General features: G+C 36.6%; 1 protein-coding gene across 2 annotated transcripts; it reads right to left on the minus strand.

Annotated features, from left to right (window-relative positions):
* Positions 1 to 5,485: 5,485 nt before the first annotated feature.
* Positions 5,486 to 20,816, minus strand: TMEM14A (transmembrane protein 14A). 2 transcript variants are annotated; one of them, XM_031964725.1, is made up of 5 exons: positions 20,611 to 20,816; positions 15,853 to 15,938; positions 12,007 to 12,108; positions 10,458 to 10,545; positions 5,486 to 6,125 (listed from the first exon to the last, which is right to left on the minus strand). In XM_031964725.1, exons 2-5 carry the CDS (start codon positions 15,926 to 15,928, stop codon positions 6,086 to 6,088), a joined length of 306 nt encoding a protein of 101 aa, XP_031820585.1. In that variant the 5' UTR covers positions 15,929 to 15,938; positions 20,611 to 20,816; the 3' UTR covers positions 5,486 to 6,085. The 2 variants fall into 2 exon arrangements, with proteins under 2 accessions (XP_031820585.1, XP_003769198.1); XM_003769150.4 differs by lacking the exon at positions 20,611 to 20,816 and adding an exon at positions 19,199 to 19,304.
* Positions 20,817 to 21,057: the final 241 nt, after the last annotated feature.

Consider the following 21,057-nt stretch of genomic DNA (forward strand, 5'->3'; position numbering starts at 1 on the left):
TCTCTCTCTCTCTCTCTCTCTCTCTCTCCTCTGATACTCCCCCTCAATTGTTTCCTCTCAAAAGCAATCCCAAAAGATACATACAAACTAGTAAATGTCTGGGATAAACCTGTTTTCATAGACAAAGTAAATGTTTAAAACAAAGAAAGGCAAACATTTTCTTCATTTCCAAAGAAAAAGGTATCAGGCTACCATGATGGAAGTCCAAAAGGATAAAGGAAATATAGAATTATTGAGTTGTCAAGTTCATGTGGTTGGGATAGCAAATTATGTGCTTTGTAGCCACCAGATGATATGATTTAGGAGAGTATTAAATGTTGGGGTTTGGTCATGTGAAGAATTCACAATGGGCATTTGGCAAAAGGTAGATTTATTTAGGGAAATAGATTACAGACAAAATGAAGAAATACAAGGTGCACCAGGAATGGTGAATATGGAATAGAATTGAGAAAGTATGTAACAATAAAAGGGGTTTTAATATTAATGATGGAAAAGTTCCATAGTAAAACTTAAAAATAGGCAGGAGAAAGGAAATATCCCAAGAGTGCTCTTAGCTGGCAGGCTAAATCCTAAAAGAGATTTAGCACCCTAAAAGAGTTAGTTATAAAGAGGAGACATATATAAGGTATGATGGGGGGATGAAAGAGGAAACATTATGTAGCATGGGAGAGGGGTGAGGGGAAAAACACCATGAGGGAGGGATTGACCCCACGGGGTTCAGAAAGATGCCATGGGCCACAAGTAGATTTATAGGGGACATTTAACCTCAGGGACATTACTGAGATTTGTTGGCTGGACACAACAAAGAATGGTTGCCCACGATCTCCATAAGGGCTTGACATAATTTGGTTTTCTGGCTGAACAACCTCTACAGAAAGTAGGACCACGAAACTAAATTGATTCCTCTCAGTACCCTTCCCTGCCTGCCCCAGAGAGCAATTCCATCAATATTTCATTCTTTCTCTGTCAACTATATGCAGTTCATCAAAATTATTTGACTTTTCAACATCTCTACAATAAAATATACAGCATATACATTATATAGACAATATAAAATATACAATACCAAAAATACAATATAATATTCAAAAATACAAAAAAACTCTACAATAATAAAAAATTAGATGACTTCTAAGGTTTCTAGATAAATGCCCTATGAAAATTGACTAAAATGAAAATAAAATGAAAAATAATTTCAAATTTTTAAAAGGCTTATTATGAGAAAGAACATATATTCAATCTGGAATTCCCCTATCACATAGAGTGCCTTACATATTGGATAATTCCCACAAATTTTTTCTTGCTACGTAATATTGACCTTCAGTTTTTCTAGCCACATGTGTAAGCAAGCAATGTAACAGGAACAATCCAAAGAAAGCCTTTTGTGCTTCTGAAGAAAATAAAGATCCACAAGGGTGAAGCAAGGTTGCCCATTATCGCCATTATTATTCAATGTTGTACAAGAAATGTTAGCTTTAGCAATAAAAGAAGAAAAAGAAATTGAAGGAACTAGAGAAGGTAATGAGGAAACAAAACTATCACTCTTTGCAGATGATATGATGGTATATGACTCTCCAAGAGAGTCAACTTAAAAACTACTAGAAACAATTAATGCCTTTAGCAAAGTTGCAGGATATAAAATAAACCCACAAAAATAAACGGCACTTCTAAATATTGCCAATAATCCCCAGCAGCAGGAGATAAAAAGAGAAATCCCATTTACTTAGACAATGTAAAATATTTGAGAATCTACCTGCCAAGACCAAGCCAGGAGCTATATGAACACAATTACAAAACACTTTTCACACAAATAAAGTTAGATCAAAACAATTAGAAGAATATCATAGTTAAACTGAGCTAATATAATAAAAATAACAATTCTACCTAAATTATTCTTCTTATTCAGTATCATACTAATCAAACTGCCAAGAAATTACCTTATAGAGCCAGGAAAAATTATAAAATTCATTTGAAAGAATAAAAGGTTGAGAATTTCAAGGGAATCAATGGGAAAAAGAAAAAAAAAGCAAAGGAAGGAAAGCTAGCTGAACCAGATCTAAAATTATATTATAAAGCAAAGGTCACAAAAACCATTTGGTACTGGCCAAGAAATAGAGTAATAGATAAGTGGAACAGGGTAGCTTCATAAGACACAATGGTCAATGACTACAGTAATCTAGTTTTTGATAAACTCAAAGACTCCAGCTTCTGGATAAGAACTAACTATTTGACAAAAATTTCTGGGAAAACTGGAAAATAGTATGGCAGAAACTAAGGATTGACCAATACCTAACACCCTATACCAAGATAATGTTGAAATGGGTTTATGATTTAAACATAAAGGATGATACTCAAAGCAAATTAGGAGAACAAGGGATAGTCTACCTCTGGAGACTTATAAAGAAGGAAGGAATTTATAACCAAAGAACTAGAGAACAATCTGAAATATAAAATGGATAATTTAGATTACATTAAATTACAAGTTTTTACACAAACAAAACCAATGTAGCCAAGATAGAAGAGAAACAGAAAGCTGGGAAACAACTTTTACAGCCAGTGTTTCTGATAAAGGCCTCATTTCTAAAATATATAAAGAATGGTGTCAAATTTATAAAAATACAAGTCATTCTTCCAATTGATAAATGGTTAAATTTTCAGATGAAGAAAGTAAAGCCATTTCTACTCATAGGAAAAAATGATCTAAATCACCATTGATTGGAGAAATGCAATTCTGAGCTACCACTACATACCTCTCAGATTGGCTGAGATGACAAGAAAAGGTAATGATAAATGTTGGAAGGGATGTGGGAAAATTGGGACACTGATACATTGTTGGTGGAGTTGTGAACTGATCCAACCATTCTGGAGAGCAATTTGGAAGCCCAGTTGGCTATAAAACTATGCACATACCCTATAAACCAGCAGTGTCTCTACTGCATATGTATCCTAAAGAAATCATTAAAAAAAGGTAAAGAGCCCATATGTACAAAAATGTTTGTAACAGCCTTTTTTGTAGTGGTGAGTAATTAGAAATTGAGTAAAAGTCATGACATATGAATATAATGGAATATTATTATTTTATAAGAAATAATGAGTAGGCTGATTTCTGAAAAAGCTAGAAAAACTTAACAAGAAATGATGCTGCATAAAGTGAGCAGAACCAAGAGAACACTTTGCACAGTAACAATAAAATTATGTGATGACCAATTATAATGGACTTAGCTCTTTTCAACAATGCAGTGATTCAAGGTAATTCCAATAGACTTGGGATGGAAAATGTCATCCTCATCCAGAGAGAGAACTATGGAGAATAGTAAATCAACAATTCTTTTTCTTCTGTTTTTTTCTTTTTGTGGTTATACCTTTTGTTGATTATACTCTTCCAACATGATTCTTTTTTTTTTTTTTTTTAATGTAGTTTTAAATGCAGTACAAGATATATGCATGGGTAATTTTTCAGCATTGACCCTTGCAAAAACTTCTGTTTCAACTTTTCCCCTCCTTCCCTCCATCCCCTCCCCCAAATGGCATGTAGATCAATCCATGTTAAATATGTTAAAGTATATTTCCAACATGATTCATAAAGGAATGTGTATTCAAAAAATTAATGTAAAGCCAAAAAAAAAAAAAAAAAGAAAATGGTTTTTAAAAAATGACTTGTGTAGGATCATATAGATAATAAATGGAATTTGAATCCCCAATCACAGACCCAACATACTTTTCCATTGTATTATTTGTCATCTCGTATGGAAACAGTCTGGCAGGAATGGGATTGCTGGAACTTATCATGTATTATTTAAAAAACTCTATAACACAAAATGGGTAAGCACAATTTAGTGACTTTTGGTGCCAAAAGCCCAATTTGTTTTTGCCATTTCAAAACAGTCCTACAAAAATATCTCCAACTACTCTTCTCTGCTGGCAAAATTCAAGCATAGTTCAGGATCATTGATTAAGAAAAGACTTTGAGGTCTTTTAGTTGCAACACCTTCACTTTGCAGATGAGAAAAATGAGTCCCCAGAAAGGCTTAAGTGACTTAACATTATATTGAACTTGAATTTGAACTCAGGATTTCTGACGATTAATTCAGCATTCTTTTCACACAACCATGGTAATTTGTTAAAATGATGTTTATACATTTCCTTCCAAGCTTTTATCAGCTTAAATTGAACTCTCCCTAACAATATTTAGTTCTTTTGCCAAAAATACATCACTAAAGATGCAGAGTGGCAGCAATTTTGGCAAACTAAAAACTATTTTGGGTTCTACATCAGATTTTTAACCTGGCATCCACGTACCCAGAAGGGTTTATGGATAGAATTCAGGGGGGTTCATGAACATAGATGTGAAAAAAAAAATCACATCTTTATGTGATTTTTTCTTTTTTTTTGGCTGAGGCAATTGGGATTAAGTGACTTGCCCAGGGTTACACAACTAGGAATTGTTAAGTGTCTGGAGTCAGATTTGAACACAGGTCCTCCTGACTTCAGGGCTGGTGCTCTATCCATTGCACCACCTAGCTGCCTCTGCCCATTAACTTTTAACTGAAATTTAGTATTCTTTCAATTATGAATTTTTAAAAAAATCATCCTGAGATGGAATCTGTTGGCTTCACAAGACACCAAAAAAATGTTAAGAATCCTTATTTTAAAGAATCATACAGTTTAGAAATGGAGGCTTAGTACAGTACTTGGCAAATAGTAAGCATTTAATAAATGCTTATTTACTTGACTTGGAAAAAACCTTGGTGATTATTTTGTCAAAACTCCTTGATTTTACTGAGGAGGAAAATGAGATTCAGTGACTCAAAGTCATGTATCAGAACTAGGGGTTTAAATCTTGATTCCAAGACCTGATCCCTTTTAATTATATGCCACATTTAATCACTGACTACCTACCACTATATAATCAATTATCCTCCTGAGATAAGAAATGCAACTTACATAAAACTTTTGCAAAATTTTGGGCTTTTGTTATTTAGTTATTTCAGTCAAGTCCCCATCGAGATTTTCCTCATGACCCCATTAGGGTTTTTTTTTTTTTTTTTTGGCAAAGAAAGATACTAGAGTGGTTTGCCATTTCTTTCTCTAGCTCATTTGACAGATGAAGAAATTGAGGTAATCAGTTAAGTGACTTGTCCAAAATCACAGGTCTATAAAATATACAATAGAATCAAAGACCTCTCAAAAGTGGAAAGAAATGACATCTATACTAAAACAAACAAAAAGACTTGCTTAGACTCAAAGAATATCAGAAAATTTAAGGAAATTGAGGCAAACAGATTTAAGTGACAGCTAATGTGTCTGAGATAGATTCAAACCCAGGAAGATGAATCTTCCTGACGTTAGACCCAATATTCTGTTCATTTCATCCTTCGACTGGCCATTATTGCATTTAAGGCAGAGTTATTATTTTTTTCTCTTTTTAACCAAATTCCTCTCATATTTTAAATTATAACATATCTCATACAATAATGACAGAAACAAGTTTAAAATAGAACTTTTATTTGAATATTAGTTACACTCTGTTCCCATATCCAATGTCTGCAGAGGGTAGAAGAAAATTTTAAATTCAGGTCAAAAATAAGTACTTCCTATGCAGCTTGTAAGACAAAGAAAGACTAGGACAACTGGTTAGTATTTTAGTCAAATATCACATAAGGCATCTTATCAGGCAAGTACTGCTATGTAAACTTTAGTTTGGTGACATCAGTGTTTGAAATTTTAGTAAACAAATATAAAAGACTTTTTAAAATTTTATGATGGTGGACAATAACTTTATACCTTCTAAACTGAAAAATAAAAAACGGGGAAATGAGAGTTAATGAGGAATGATTCATTTTGTTCCTTTTAGGAAACAATGCTCACCAACTGGAAAACAGTTGAAAAAAATTTTTGGCATAAAAAATTAAAAAAGCTTGCAAACAAAAGCTAATATGAGAAGTGTCAGTTTGTTAGTTGTTATTTTTTTTTTCCTTACAGATGCTTGAAATTTCTTGTTGAAACTTATCTTTCAAGTACAAAGCATATATTTAGTCTGCTGTGGTGGAGGGATGAGAATTATGTCCTTGGTAGCTGATGATTCTTATACAAGCATCAGGACGAGTCTCAAAATCATCAAGAGGCTGTTTCAAAAGAAAAGAAATTCAATATAAGGACAAATAATTGACACAAAACATGAAGACAAAAAAATAAGTCTAGAGACAGTTAGGTAGCACAACGGATATAATGCTAGACCTGAAATATAAGGTATTTGTAAAGGGCTTTGTAAATCTTAAAGTACTTTAAACACACTAGTTCTCTATGTACTACATTATAGGTGGATTATATATTATATAGGATATATATACAAATACATGTGTGTATATACATATGAGGATATGTGTGTATGTGACAAAATGGAAGTGTATATGTGACATATGCAATATATACATATGTAGTATATTATACTAGATAGATTATAAATAAGACATCTACAAAATAAATTAAGAGGTGATTAGTCAGGCCTATACTCTAGACATCTTGTGGGCACATAGTTGTTTGTATGTTATCTCCCTTATTGCAATATGAGCTCCTTGAAGTCAGTGACATTTTGCCTTTAAATGTTTGTTGACTGTAAACTGATGGACTACCATGGGAAAAATCAGGTTTCACAGACATGGAAGAATCCAGACTTCATTAGTATACTGGTATAGAAAATCTTATGGGAATTTAAAAAGATCATGGTTTCAACATTTAGGAAGAAACAGAAGCTATCAACTATCTCAATCCAGTCAAGAAATTCCACAAGAATTAAGGTTTGATCCAACAGCAGGAAATGATCTCTTTTTCCTTCCTGTGAATTTATACATTATTTTTGTCTCTTTTCTCTTCTTACTCTAGTGAGTGAGAACAGTCACTATATAGTAAGTACTCCATGTCTATGAATGTCCTATCACTCACCTGTAATACTAAATATCATTTAGTACAAATAAATACATTTAGAACAAAATAAATACTTAAAAAAGCATCTCTCTACTAGCACTTGGTGCTGTGCTTTGTACATGCTGACTACTTAGTCACTGAACTGAGAACTCAGAAATGCCCCATTTCCAGAACATTTTCTTCTACCTCACACATACCTGGACTTCCCCTAAGCCTCAGCTTAGGGCTCAATCTCAGTTTCTTTTAATGTTAGTACTCTTCCTCTGAGACTCAACTTACCTTGTATAGATCTGATATAGACATAGCTGTTTATATGTGATTTCCCCCAAGGGCATTACTTCTTCCTTTATACATCAATGCATAGAACAACTGGTGCAAAGTAATGGCTTAATAAATATCTGATTACTGAGAAATCCCAGATATTTGCTCATACAATAATTTTTTTTTTTTTTATTTTAGACCATCCCTGTGATTTCCTGGGTACAGGGAGCACTCAGTGAGGAAATTTCCTCTATCAATAAAGATCAGAAACTATTCTTAAATTTTGTAATCTTAAGAGAATTGGAGGTGGGGAGAAGGGGAAGAAATGTTAAATGACTTGTCCAATGTCATGCAATCACAATATTTAGAAGGAGATTTTGAAACTAGGCCTTCCTCACTCTAAGGCTGGTTCTCCATCCAAATAGGAGATCTTATTTTTTGGAATCCTGGCAATTTTATAGAAGGATCTTAAATAGACTCATCCCTGGACTTCTACATAAAAATATAGTTAATCGTTTGGCTAATATGACATTGAGTTGGCCCTATTTGTTTACAAAAGATGCTCCTAAAAGGGAAAAAGGAACAAGCACCTATTATGTGTCAGGCACTTGGCTAAGTACCTTCCAAATATTATTTCATTTGATCTTCATGAAGTAGTTACTATTCTCATTTTATAGTTGAGAAAACTGAGATGAAATAATTTAGCCAGAGGTATATTGGTAGTAAGTGTTTGAGTCTGGATTTGAACTTGGATTTTCCTGATCCTGGGCCCAGTGCTCTAATCAGTTTGTCATTTGGCTGCCTTTGTTTCTAAAAGAACAAAATGGAACCCTCTATAAAATTATAAAAATAAAACTGGCCAAGCAGAAGAAGTGATAAATGCATCATTATCCTTTATCTGCAAATACAGGGAGTATGGGTGTGGAGTACTGCATATAACATAGGAAAGTTATTGTGTTGGCTGGTTTTTTATAAGATGCAAACTCTTTTAAAAAAAATCATATGAGATGGCTCTGTGAATCAGGAAAGAGAAAGGAAATGTTCAGAAATTAAGTTGATCATGTATAAGACTGCTTGCCATGTAGGGGAGAAGGTGGAGGGAGGGAAGGGAAAAGTTGGAATAGAAGTGAGTGCAAGGGATAATGATGTAAAAAATTACCCAGGCAAATGTTCTGTTAATAAAAAGTTATAATAAAATAAAATAAAGAAAGAAAGAAATTAAGTTGATATAAAAATGGGAAAGATGAGGGCAGCCAGGTGGTGCAGTGGATAGAGCACTAACCTTGAAGTCAGAAGGACCTAAGTTCAAATCTGGTCTCAAGACACTTAACACTTCCTAGCTGTGTGACCCTGGGCAAGTCACTTAACCCCAATTGCCTTAGCAAAAAAAAAAAAGGGGGGGGGGAATGTCAATAAAAATACTTCTAGTAGCTGACAATCAACAAGCTTCTCAATTTTCTAAATGTGGAACTTCCCAAGTGAGAATTTGAGGGTAATTCATAGACTGAACAGAGAGGTCTATTTGTAACTGCCATACAATTGCCTAGGCTAGGTGGTGCAGTAGATAGTGTTGGGCCTAGAGTCAGGATGACTCATCTTCCTTCCTCAAGCATGGCCTCATTTACTTATTAGCTTTGTAACTCTGGGCCTTACTTAACCCTACTTGCCTCAGTTTCCTGGGAAAAAAAGGAAATAGCAAACCTAACGGGGGTCACAAGGAGTTAGACATGACTGAAATGACATGAAGTACATAGGAATACAGATTTAAGAATAGAAGTGACTTTAAAAATCATCTAGTCCATCCTGTACCTCCAACTCACACCCCACCTTATTTTATAGACAAGGAAACTGAGGCCCAAGGGAGTTAACTGAGACTGAAATCATGCTGCTAGTAGGCATCACAAATGAAACTTCAACCAAGTTTTGTGACTCTCAAGGCAAAGTTTGTTCCATTGGGGACTGTGAAGGGAAGGAATGCAAAGCTGTATTTCTTGCCTTTTTTTTTTTTTAATTTAAAACCTGTGATTTAATTGATGAAAGGAAATTCCTGAATTGAGAGACATCACCTACCAATACAAAAGGGCCACTTTTCTTACATTTTAGAAAGTGGACTGGGACTCTGAGAATGAAGTGGGGCATCCAGTGTCACACTGCCATCATATGTTAGAGGTTAAGACCTGAAACCAGGTTCTGTTGGCCAAGGCTGACCCTCTATTTACTCCCTCACTGCTGCCTCTCATACTATATGATCTCTAATGATCAACTATAGACTAAAATACTAAGTAAATATTAGGCTCAAATTATGATACTTAAGAATATAGCAGGGTAAAATCTGATCCTTAGCTGTGATAATTGCTGGCCTTTACTTTAACATATTTAACATATATTGGTCTACCTGCCTTCTGGGGGAGGGGGTGGAAGGAAGGGGGGGAAAAATTGGAATAAAAGGCTTTGCAATCGTCAATGCTGAAAAATTACCCATGCATATATCTTGTAAATAAAAATCATAATAATAAAAATAAGAATAAGAAGAATTGTTGGTCTTTTTCACTTCACTCACCCCTAGCATCCATGATTCTGAAAAATGTTCATGTATATTCACATCAACATATACTAAGAGCTGGCATACATATCTTGCTTTAGGGCTTCAAAATGCTTTTTATATTCATGACCTCAATGATCCTTTAAAAAAAAAAAAAAAAAAAGAGAGAGATACTAGTTTGCTACCTCCTTCTCCAGTTTAATTTACAGATGAGGAAATGGAGGCAAAGAAGATTCAATGACTTGCCTAGCTACTAAATGTCTTACACAGCTACTAAATGTCTGGGGCCAGATTTGAACTCAAGAAAATGAATTTTCCTGATTTCAGGCCTGGCACTCTACCTAGTAGTCCCTTGATCTTTATTAGTTTGAAAGATTTAATGAATGCTAATTTAAAGCTTGCATAGGCTTCTAGGCTCTTATGAAAATTACATTTAGTAACCTATGAAATCTCTCAGAATGAAAACTCCTCCTACCAATGCAGAGAGGTTACTTATGTATAACCTATAGCCTTAGGGAATTCATTAGGGCACCAAGAGACCAAATGATTTGTACAGGATGACATCACTAGCATTTGTCTAAGGTGGGATACGAATGTACATCATTCTGATTCAAAACCCAAAATGCCTTCAGAATTACTTTATTTACAAAAATTAGAAACTTCTAATTGCCAAAAACTCATTATTTTTGAATCTCAGCAAAGGAAATTAAGGACAGAAACAATTCCTTACCTGAGGCCAGCCACAATCCCTGCTGGCATTAGTTTCTTGGACCTCTTGAACCTCATGCCCATCATAATGGCCAGAAAAAAGGTAGTGACTGTAAAAGAAATCAGTTTGTGAGTTAAAATTACAATGGAGCAATTCTATATTTACACATGAAAAAATAAGGACATCATCTCATTTGTCAAAATTCCTCCCCTCTTATAAGTCACAGCAAGTTTTTGTTTTTTGTCCAAACTTTGAATGGCTCCATTCCTCAAAGACATAATATTCAAATACATAACAATTAGGAGAACATTTGTTTTCAAATAGCTAACCAGAAATAATATAACATTTTTTTTTAATGAGACATTTGTAACAACATGAAAGGGACCCTGACTTACCACACAAACACAAACAATGATGAAGTTATAGAGGTTTTTAGGAGAATAGTATATCATAAAAATAATTTTTAATTAATAATTTAAATCTGAAAATGAAGAATATAGATTTTTATAATGTTATAACACTTGGAGAATTTCATGCATGGAGAATAAATAACTTAGCTGCCTAACTAATAGAATTGAGAATATCCAAGAGCCAGGTATTATACATTTTGCAGGCCAGTTGCTAAACAACTCACATCTCCAGTAGGCTTCATGCAGTGTTTATGGCACTATAACAGCACACTTGAAAAACTGCTTTTACACAATTTGCCAAATAACATGCTTATAAGTGACAAAAATCTTTGGATGCAAGTTGCTTGAAAGCATGTAGAAAGAACATTTTAGAAGGACTGCCTTCTTCTAAGGATTATCCTTTCTTTCTTTCCTACCTTCTTCCTTCCCTTTATTTATTCCTTCTTTCCTTCCTATCCTCCTTTCTTTCCCCTAATTTACTCCTGACATCAGTCACAGTCCCAACTCTCTTCTTCTCCCTATCCCAAATTCAAATATATCATTATTTTATTTCCCAAAAGAAATATAGATTTGTGTTTCAGTTCATGGGCAAACTCAGTTGCTTTTTAATGCAATTAAATTGCCATAGAATAATATTAATTCACTTCTTTTCCCAATCCTTCTCCGATTGGATATCTATGATCAAACTGGTCCATAAAAGGTGTATAATTTTTTTGTCTATGGTTATGCTTCTACTTGGCATGCATATTCCCATTGGCCTGGAACCAATGATCATATTTTAGATAATTACTATTTTTTTGGTCCTCAGACTGTTTTTTAATGCAAGGAAAGGGTTTTAATCTTTTTGCTTATTTTCACTATTACAGATAAATATTTGAAAAGACAAAGAGAAGTGCTGAAAGATTTGGTGGGAAAATTGACAAGGAAAGAACTTGAATGCACATGTGACATGGATGATCCAATTATAATTTTTGATAAGGTAAATTTGAATACTTGAGACTGCTTCATGGATTCATTATTCATACTAATTAGGACCCAACTGAGCTATGTTGATTTCTGGTCTCACTAAACTATTTTACTGATTTGTGAAATATATTAAGAGAATTGATTTTTTTTTTTTAATACTTTCTTTCCTCAATCTAGATCAATATAATACTTACATAGTGACATTTTGACATCTCGGGAGTCACAGGAGATACGGTAAGCTCCATAACCCGCCAATAAGCCAAAGAAAAGACCAGCAACCAAAGATACAATGCTTCCTAAAACAACAAAGAGAGCAGAGGATCAGAAACAGAAATGCAAATCCAAGAAATATAAAACATGAGGATCTCACCCTACTATTTCACAAACCTCTTCTGGTGTGGGTTGTCTCTCTATGGAGACAGATCGTGACTTCTTCAAAGTACTATCTGATGGACCACAGAAAACAGATGCACAATCTGTCTCCAGTCCTATTCTCAGGCCCTTTGTTCAGCATGGGATAACCTGCCAAAGCTTTGTGTTCCAGAACAACTACTAAGATCACCTTCTCCCTCCACCTCAAGGCATAAGAATAGAAATTTTGTAGAGAATTTAAAAACATTTGAAGAAAAATAAACTTTCTTTCAAAAGTACTGCGAAGAAATGATTCATCGGGATAGTATTTCTATCACATCCAGCAGTCTATTTTTCATATTGTTCTATCGTCTATATCTACCATCTTTCTGTCTATCACATAAATCTTGCATCCTGGGCTATTGCCAGACATCTTGATTTTTGTCTGGCCATTGGACTCTGGAGGAGAGAGCAAGGCTGATGGCTTTGCACAATTCTGCCCCACTTAAATTCAATTCATGAGCAAGTCAAAGTTTCACCTTTGGGAGAGAACAATTCAATATTTCTACGACTCTACTCTGGCAGTCCTAGGTACTAGGAATGCAAATGTAAAAAAAAAAAAATCCCCAAAGTACTTCATCTCTTAAGAAACCACACTCATTGGGCTTACAGAGAAGTAAAAACACAATATTTATGAAATTAAATATAGCATAATTTGAGGAAGATGGAATGCTAGTAGTTGAAGGGAATCTTGGAAGCACATTAGATTAATTTATGATCACTCAAAGACAAATATTCATTGACATCTTTTATTTTTACATCCTCTTCATTGTGATTGACGCTTCACCATGTTCTCATTTATAACCAAGAATTTAAAATAAAGAAATTCAACAATAAATGGTTCTCATAATCTGATTTTTTAAGGAGAAAAAATATTCAGGTGTCTTGTTCTGTTGTTTCATTTGTATATGACTCTTAGTGACCCCAGTTGAGGTTTTTTTGGTAAAGGTACTAGAGTGTTGAGCTATTTTTTTCTTCAGCTCATTTTACAGATGAGGAAACTAATAAATGTCTGAGGGTCAGATTTGAACTCATGAAGACAAATCTTCATGATTCTAGGCTCAGTATTCTATCTACTGAGTCACCTAGGTACCCTTAGGTCTTTTGCTATTTTATAACTGAAATGATTTGGAAACTTTGCTGTCTGGGGAAAAATTTTTATTTTTACAAGCAATTCAATAGAGATGAGTTTTACACATCACTTTACATACACTTTCTCATACGAGCTCCATAATAATTGGGTGAGGTAGGAGCTATTATTATCTTAATTTTATGGGAAATAAGAGCAACTGAAGGAGTCAGAAAAATTAAGTCATTGTCACACATCTAATAGGGGTCTGAAGCAAGATTCAAATCCAAAACTTCCTGAAGCTTAAAAAAGTTATTTAACCTGTTTCCCTCAGTTCTTTAACTGTAAAATGGGGATGATAATAATAGCACTTATTGCCAGAGTTATTGAAGATCCGATGAGATAATATTTAAAAGTGCTTGGCATATAGTAGGTGATTAATAAAATACTTGTTTTTTTTCCAAGTTTAGCATTCCATCTGATGAGGTCTTCAAAGTTAGGTGTGGTTAACAGAGAATTGATAAAAAATTGATAAAAATAAGGGATTACCCTTAGGCAAGCAGGAAGAAGGTTCAGATAATGGAGATCAGTTTAATTCCTACATCCCACCTTCTAAAAGTAACCCAGTCAGAAAACCAAGTTATGCCAAGACCTTGAGGCAAAAATTCTCCAATAAAATAACTTATGGCACAAGGCTTTGCAGCTACTTTCCCTAGGGTCAGCCAGCCATAGCACTCTGCCCTGAGGTATTTTTCCCCTTCCCTTTCCCCCATACCACATGGTATCTCCCCTAACTACACTATGCTTCCCAACCCCATTTCTTTTCTTTACAGCTACTTAACTCTTTTAGGGTACTAAGTCCCTTTCAGGATTTAGCCTGCCAGCTAAAGACATGTCCCAACCTCATGGAGTGCTCCTTTTCTACTGGGTAATTGTGAGTTCCACAGAGGAATTTGTCTTTCATATGCTTTCCTATCTTTATTTCATACTTACCATTCCCGGTGTCTATTATATCCTTTCATTTTGTCCGTAACCTATTCCTTTAAATAAATCTACCTTTTACCAAAGAGAACGGCCATTGTGAATTCTTCACATGACTGAACCCCAACTTTTGGTGCCTGCCATCACTTGGTGTCAAGCCCCACAACATATAGCACATCACACCCACTAAGCCAGGCAAAGGATCTGATTCCTCTGAAGTTCAAAATAGATGATTATCTACGAAGTTTCAAAGTTTGGCAATCATTTATAGGGGTTACATTGGTTTCTTCACTTTTCTAACACCAAAAGAGGAGGAAAAAAAGCAACTTTAATCACAACTTACAAGGCACAAAAAGGCCGTAATGGATCATTAGTTTTATTCTATCCCCTTAGCCTCCAGGGGAGAAATACCTACATTATTTAAGACAGATAGTTTTTCTGCCTTTGTCTTCTAAGAGATCTCTTTTTAAAAAGCAAGTTCTTACAACTAACTTTTGCTATTTTGTCTTTTTTCAAACAAAGTTGTGAGAAAAACAGAACAAAACAAAAGCCTCAATTTTTCACTATAAAGGGGGTGAGAAGCAAAAAAAAAAGTAAGAAACAATTTGCCTATGAATTTCTCTCCTCCAAGACAATTTACCTTGCTCAGTTATATACTTAACAGGATAAACAAGTCAAGGATCTGATCAATAGAGGAATTAGAGAACATAAGTAATTTCTTTTTCTTTAAGTTAAGTAAATTGCCCAAAATCTAAGTGTTAAAGCCTACATGTGAACCCTGGAATTCCATCTCCCAAGTCAAACTCCCAGACTCCCAACCTCAGACAGGAAAGGGCATTTGGAGGATTTTGGGGCAACACTGCTGTAGGCCATTGCTTGGGATGGCTGGGTTAGAGACAGTAGATCAGCAGTCCCAAACTCTAACTTTATTACCTCACAATGACTCTTCAAATAATTTCATGAGAATATAAAAAATAAAATTCTGAAAAAAGTAAATTAAAAAAAAATCTTTAAAAAATAAATTCTACCTCAAATTCTCCAATGAGTTAGTTTTTTCTTTCTTTTGGACACTAGAAACAAGTCAGTTTTTGGCACCAAAATACTTTTCCTTATCAATATGCTATGTTAACATTAACTCATCAGAATTCCTATCAGTCTCATTGTAGGTCAGTAGTATCCAAGTCAACATGGCCCCATGGATTTGCCCATGAGATTTTCTTGGTAAATATACCAGAGTTGTTTGCCATTTCCTTTTCCAGTGTCCATTTTACAGATAAGAAACTTAAGTAAATTTGAATTAAGTAATTTATCCAGAGTCACACATCTAGTGTTTAAGGCCAAATTTGAGCTCATATCTTCCCAACTCCAGGCTTGGTGCTCAATTATCCATTGCATCACCATCTGCACCCTCCCTTCCCCCCAATCAAATAACTGATAATTATGGAACTTAAAGAGAATTTAGTATTAAAGATGACATTAAAACTAAGAAGTTTCTAAAGTTCTTCTTTTGCACAGGTCCTTACATCATTCTTGAAAAATGATTGCTAAGTCGCCTTTAGATTTAAATTTTAGAATTTACCTTTACGATGATATCCCAAAATGCCTCCACATGCTATTACGCTAGCATATCCAAAACCAATCCAGTCAATAGTCATGGTTACACGTCTAAAGAAAGAGAGAAAAGAAACAGGACCAAATAAGATAAAACTGCAAAAAGATTTTTTTAAACAAGGAAATATGGGTCAGATACATAAAAATTATTAATAAGATAACACAAGCACAAAAAATAAAATCTGTAATTTTTCAAGTCTGTTTATCGGAAGAAGAAAAGTGTAGGGAAATGCTTAGGATCAACCCTTCTTTCCTCTTATCTGGCAACATCCAGGAATGAAGTATTCAAGAGTTAGGATTCCAGATAAGTCAACTGTCCAAATGTAAAATATCTTTCTTATGGAAACTCTACAAAACACATTCTACACTCCTATGCCTTAATAAGCAGAGCATCCCCCTCAAGGATCTATGATTTCTTCACTGTGGACCCTCCCTCCACCAATACAGATTGTAAACTCTTCTATGTCTTAGCAAAAGTCTTGTGGTTGGGGGGGGGGGGGGAAACTGATCACTCAATGAATGGCCAACTTTAGGGTGAAAAGTCTCTCCAGACTCGGTGAGGATGGACACACAGACTGTTTCCAAGGTGTGTACTCAAGGCCTTTCCCACTTGGTAGGGGTTTGTCAGACCTTGTATTCTACTTAAACATTGTTTTTATAAGTCCAGGGTCACTTACATGCCAAAAGGAAGCATTATCAAAAGACTTTAGTGGAAGAATATCACTTTAACTTTTCCTTGATTTCTCCAGGCAAACATTACAACTATCAATTTCTACAGCAAGCTCTGACACAATAATTCGGGGGCTAAGGAAGCATGAGAGATTTCTTGTCCCTAGAGCAAATTATCCCCAAATAATTAGGTTCTTCTAAATGATATTTCTTCTATTTCCTCTCTTACAGCTGCCTCAACTGTCTGCTCTCCCTTCTCACCACCCACGGTGGTTTTTTTCATTTCTGCTAATCTACCACATCTCTAGTAGTATTGCTTTCTACTTCTCCAACACTTGGTGTCTTGTTTTGGTCCTACAGGTTCCTGGCTTTCATAGACATCGTGAGCTAACACAGGTGCTATTTTATCCTAGTCCACAAACCAACTAATTACTTCCATTGTCATCTTGGATGCTTAGCTTTTCCTTCTAGGCCTCCTAGGTTTTCCTGAATTGAGGGTACCAGAAATCTTAGGATGAGATATAACATCAGGGAGTATTACTGAACTGAAAAGTTTCCCTTGATTTGGACAAATTGTGTTTGAACTTTTAGATGGGATGAAGTGGTACAAAATGAAGTAAAAACAAGAAAATTACACGGTCAGTGACTGTAACAATGTAAATGAAGAGAAAGAAAGAAGGAAAGGAAGGAAAGAAAAAAGGAAAGGGAAGGGAAGAAAAAAGGGAAAAGGAAGGGAAGGGAAAGGGAAGGAAAAGGGAAAGGGAAAAGAGGAAAATTTAAGTGAATGATGTATTATAATAGCCAAATCTAGCCTCCCAAAAAGAGATATAAGAAGGCATCCTTCTATGCCACCTTGCCTCCTGCTAGCTTTCCAGAAGAGGGGAGATTATGGATATGGAATACTAGCTTGGTTAATACATTAGTTTTTAACTCTTTTTTAATAAATCTTTTGCATAAAGGACGACTCTCTAGATAGGGGAATGAGAAGAACATTTTGGGAAATGAAAGTGATATAAAACTAAAAGATATTAATTTTAAAATTAAAACTCTTTAGGTTACTGCTATTATTGCTCAGTCATTTTTCAGTCACATCCAACTCTTTGGTGACCCTATCTGGATTTTTCTTGACAGAGATACCGAAGGGGTTTATTTCCTTCTCCAGTTCATTTTACAGGATGAAGAAACTGAGATAAATATGGTGAAGTGACTTGTTAGTAAGTATCTGAGGCTGAGTTTGAATTCAGAAAGATGAATCTACTTGACTCCAAGCTCAGCAGTCTGTCCACTGTGCCATTTAGCTGCCCTATGAGTATTCCTAAACTTTTCCAAATGACTTAGAACACTTAGAGAGCCTTATCAGAATCTCCACATCTTCCCTATCTTCTGCCACTATCACCCATAAGATCCCAAATGGGGATTAAGTGGCCATTAGTACTGGGAACAGATAAAAACTACAACAAACATATTTCCAGGTTCCATTAGAAGGCCCCTAATGTATCTTCCAAGTCTAAAATGCTCTGATTGCATTAAGGCACTAATCCAGACTACCTTTTACAGAAGCTCTCTCAAGGGATCTTATTCCTCTTCCTACCCAACTTCCAAGGTTCCTTTAATGCCTATCTAAGTCCCTTTCAACAAAGGGTCTTGAAAGAGTGATAACTGTATTCACAAATCCAATATATAATTTCCAGTTATCAGGAACTCTACAAAAAAAAAAAACTTCAAGTGCCTCCCATATGGTTGAATCTTGGTATACTTAAACATTTTCCCTCAAAATTAACTTTTACTTGCTAGAGGAAGGTCAGTCTCATTAGTAAAATGCGGTAGGAAGAGGAAAAATATCAAAAATGAGTGTAAGGTTTTGAGCCTGGACACTGGTGTCACTGAGAGAAACTGGTAAGCTAAATAAACTAGGAGGCAGATTTTGGGGAGGAATTCTGATTTAGTTATATTTAATTTATAAGTAGATTATCTGGGAGGAGATATACAACATGCTACTGCAAATATAAAACTAGAGCTGCTCAGGGGAGAGGTTGGACTTGAAATAGAGATTTTGGAATTAGCTGCATTATGATGATAATTGAAGCCTTAATTATGGGCTAGATCATCAAAGATGAGAGATGAATGGGACAAAATGACATTCATATTTGGGCTATAGGAGAAGACAGAAGTAATGAAGGAGAGTAAGGAATTTTCAGAAAGGCCTTAAGAAAAGCAGTATTAAAATGGTCAAAAAAAAAAAAAATAGAATCCAGAAAAAAAAAAAGTAGCAATCAAAGGCTACAGAAAGGTCAAGAATTATAACTAAGGAAAGGTCATTGGGTCTGACAATTTAAAAAGTTATTGACAATATTGGAAAGAATTATTTCAGTTAAATGGTGGGGATAGAATCTTTGCAAATCTTAAAGCACTATATAAATGTCAGTTATTATTGATTGATTAGATTAGAGATAATCTAATACATACAATTAATAGAGAAGCAGAACTGGAATCTAGGATTGTCTCTTGACCTCTGGTACACAGGGCTCTTTCTATAACACTCATTTACTAAGCACTTCACTCTGTATAAAGCACTGTCCTATGAGCTGGGAAAATAAGGATTTCTTTCTCTAAGGAACAGAAAGTAATTAACTAATTATACTCACATTCTCATTCCTCTACCAAACTGGCAAGCTCAACATATTCAAGGCCATTATTTCAGGCAACTGAACCCAGGAAAGGTTAACATTAACAGGGTGAGCCTGAGGAGGAATAAAATCAGGAACTTTCAACATCCTCTTCCTTAATTTAACATTCACATGGTTAAATGCATCCTTGAAGTAAGTTTCGGTTTTGATGTTGAATCTGATTGCTAAACTTGGGAGAAATGCTGCAAAAACAACTTATCCAAAGCGCAGCTCACTTGTAAGATCTCTCCTTTCTGGCTCCCAACTCTATGGCACTTAAGTGATTTGCAGAGTGATGGAATGGAGTCAGAAATACTTAAGTCCAGACACTAGCTATATAACCCAAACAAATCACTTTTAGTTCTCAGACTCAGTTCCCTCATCTATAAAATGGGAATAATAATGGCTACTTCAGAGTCATTGTGAGGTTCAAACGGAACAGCTCAATACTTTAATAGCTTGCAAATTGTTTACATTTTGCAAATTTTGAATCCCTTTGTAAAGGCTAGCTATTATCATGAAAATCCTATCCCAAAGTACAGAGAAATCAAAACCACCGAAGTTACTGTTTATTGACTTGGGAACAACAAACGCCACAGAGTTTTCTCCATTTTCATCCATTTTCTCCTGCCTTTTTCCCAAGGAAGGGTCATCTGGATACGCGTGACTTGCCCATCAGGCTGCTTTCAAGCACGGTGTGCCTCAGGGAGCCAAGCCACCTAAGGAAGGGAAGTTCTGGCAGCACTCGGATGCTTTCAGGGAGACCATCCTGCATTTATGCGGGACGGGAAAATGGAAGGGAACTGTTCCTGAAGCGAGAAGGTACCTCCTCACCGCTGCAAACCGGCTCCTTTCCGCAGAGAGCACGCGTTCCTCTAGGAATGAAGTTTGCAGGCTTTTTTTTAATGCCCTTTACACTTGCCGCCACAATCCCGCGCGGTTTAGGGTGTGCTAGTTAATGCGAAGTGGTTCGTGTCTGCTCCCAGAAGGGAGGGCAGAGGATAAAAAACCAGGAGCGGCTGGATTTGCAATAAATGACTAAGCCGAAGGCCCCCTCTCTGGAAACCGCGCCAGGTGTGAAGCCGCTCCCGGGCTGCAGCAGCCGCGGAATGGAGGAGCTGGAAGGGCCCCTGGAGAACACCCGCAAGGGCCACCGCCTCGTGGGCTCCCCGCGGAAAAAGTGAGCGGCAGGCACTCTGGGCTCCTACATTGAAGTCCGTCGGCAGGGGACTCATGGGCTGCGTCCCCAGGTGAGGGAACTGGCCAGCTTCCCCAGCCGCTCTCAGCTAGCCCCCGGGACTCGCATCCGCAGAAGGGACGGGAGCTGCAGAGAGACGGCAAAGGGGCTGCAGAAGGGGAAAATTAACTCGGGTTTCCTCTAGGTCGCTTACCTGGCCCGTCCCCGCCTCCGGTACCCTCTGAACTCTCCTTCTCCCTTCCTTCTTTCCTGCTCCCGCCGCTCCTCCCCCAGCTGTGCGCACGCTCACTGCCGCTCTCTCCTCCGCTTCCTTCCCGCGTGCCTCTCCCGTCAAGCAGCCCCGCCCGAGAGCGTCCCGTGCCCGCGCTCGGTCCGTGGGACGCCCCGGGCCCGCGCACTGTCAGTGGCCCGCGCTCGGTCTGTGGGACGCCCCGGGCCCGCGCACTGTCAGTGGCCCACGCACGGTCCGTGGGACCGGCCCGGACGTCCGTGGCCCGCGCACGTCCGGGCCCACGCACGGTCCGCGTGGGACGCCCGGCCCGCGCACTCGTCCGTGGCCCGCGACGGTCCGTGGCCGTCTCAGCCGCACGGTCCTGTGGACGTCCGGCCCGCGCATCGTCCCGGGCCCGCGCACGGTCCG

This window comes from Sarcophilus harrisii, chromosome 4, assembly GCF_902635505.1.
Source record: "Sarcophilus harrisii chromosome 4, mSarHar1.11, whole genome shotgun sequence".
NCBI classification, from domain to species: Eukaryota; Metazoa; Chordata; class Mammalia; order Dasyuromorphia; family Dasyuridae; genus Sarcophilus; species Sarcophilus harrisii.

What these genes read in the sequence shown, in the direction of transcription:
- TMEM14A (XM_003769150.4), bottom strand. An exon ending in TTTGGGATATCATCGTAAAG is followed by an intron (nt 12,109 to 15,852) that starts GTAAATTCTAAA and finishes TTGTTGTTTTAG; the next exon opens with GAAGCATTGTATCTTTGGTT. An exon ending in AGATGTCAAAATGTCACTAT is followed by an intron (nt 10,546 to 12,006) that starts GTAAGTATTATA and finishes TTTCTTTTACAG; the next exon opens with TCACTACCTTTTTTCTGGCC.